This window comes from Malurus melanocephalus, unplaced genomic scaffold (assembly GCF_030028575.1).
Source record: "Malurus melanocephalus ecotype Western Australia unplaced genomic scaffold, MMel_1.1 scaffold_1702, whole genome shotgun sequence".
Lineage (NCBI taxonomy): Eukaryota > Metazoa > Chordata > Aves > Passeriformes > Maluridae > Malurus > Malurus melanocephalus.
Genome location: NW_026624934.1, coordinates 14,170 through 15,331, shown reverse-complemented (window position 1 = coordinate 15,331; position 1,162 = coordinate 14,170). Strand labels below are relative to the sequence as shown.

Here is a 1,162-nt window from a genome sequence, read left to right as displayed (position 1 = left end):
GAATTTTTGGGGAATTTTTTGATTTTTGGGAATTTCAGGATTCCCAATATGAATTTTTTGGGAATTTTTGGGATTTCTCACCGGTTTTCGGGGATCCTCCACCTCTCGGATGCTCAGATTTTCCAGGGGGATGATCCCTCGGGGCTCCTTATCCTGTGGAAAATTCGGGAATTTTTGGGAATTTTTCGGATTTTGGGGAATTTTTTAATTAATTTTGGGGATTTTTTTAGGAATTTTGAAGATTTTTTGGGAATTTTGGGCTCCTCGGGGAGAATTTGGGGGATTTTGGGGATTTTTTTGGGGGATTTTTTTGGAATTTTTTTGGGATTTTGGTTCCCGGGGGTTTTTGGGGTCCCCGGGGTGGATTTTGGGGTGAATTTGGGGGATTTTGGGGAAATTTGGGGAATTTTGGGGTCTTTAAGGAGGATTTTGGGAAATTTTTGGGGATTTTGGGGAATTTTTTGGGGATTTTGGATCCCGGGGGTTTTTGGGGTCCCCGGTTTGGATTTTGGGGTCCCCAGGGTGGATTTTGGGGTAAATTTGGGGGATTTTGGGGTCCCTGAGAGGAAAAAATGAGGAAATTTCCAGGGTTTTTGGGAATTTTTTTGGGAATTTTGGTCCCCGGGGGTTTTTGGGGTCCCCGGTTCCGATTTTGGGGTCCCCGGTTTGGATTTTGGGGTGAATTTGGGGGATTTTGGGGGATTTAACAGAAATTTTCTGGGATTTCGGGGAATTTTTTGGGATTTTTTGGGATTTTTTGGGAATTTTTTGGGAATTTCGGTTCCCGGGGGTTTTTGGGGTCCCCGATTCCGATTTTGGGGTCCCCGGGGTGGATTTTGGGATAAATTTGGGGAAATTTTGGTGCCTCTTAAAGGGAAATTTTCCAAAATTTAGGAGAACTTTTTTTGGGAATTATTTTTTTATTTTGGGCGAATTTTTGAAGAATTTTTTGGGAACTTTTGGGGATTTTTTGGGATTTTCTTTGGGATTTTGGTTCCTGGGGGTTTTTGGGGTCCCCGATTCCGATTTTGGGGTCCCCGGGGTGGATTTTGGGGTGAATTTGGGGGATTTTGGGGCTCTCACCGTGGTGTACTCGAAGTAGTAGAGGCAGTTGTCGGTCAGGATGAACCAGCGGCGCTTCCACGTCTTCACCCGCCCGCCT

General features: G+C 44.8%; 1 protein-coding gene across 1 annotated transcript in view; it reads right to left on the bottom strand.

Annotated features, from left to right (window-relative positions):
* LOC130587270 (cytohesin-2-like) overlaps window positions 1-1,162 on the bottom strand; it is a 14,662-nt gene that overhangs the window by 5,933 nt on the left and 7,567 nt on the right. The window contains exons 5-6 of the mRNA XM_057388240.1: window positions 1,084-1,160; window positions 82-153 (exon numbers count right to left, since the gene is read on the bottom strand). Coding sequence (XP_057244223.1) covers window positions 82-153; window positions 1,084-1,160 — 149 coding nt within the window. The remainder of the gene's footprint in view (window positions 1-81; window positions 154-1,083; window positions 1,161-1,162) is intronic.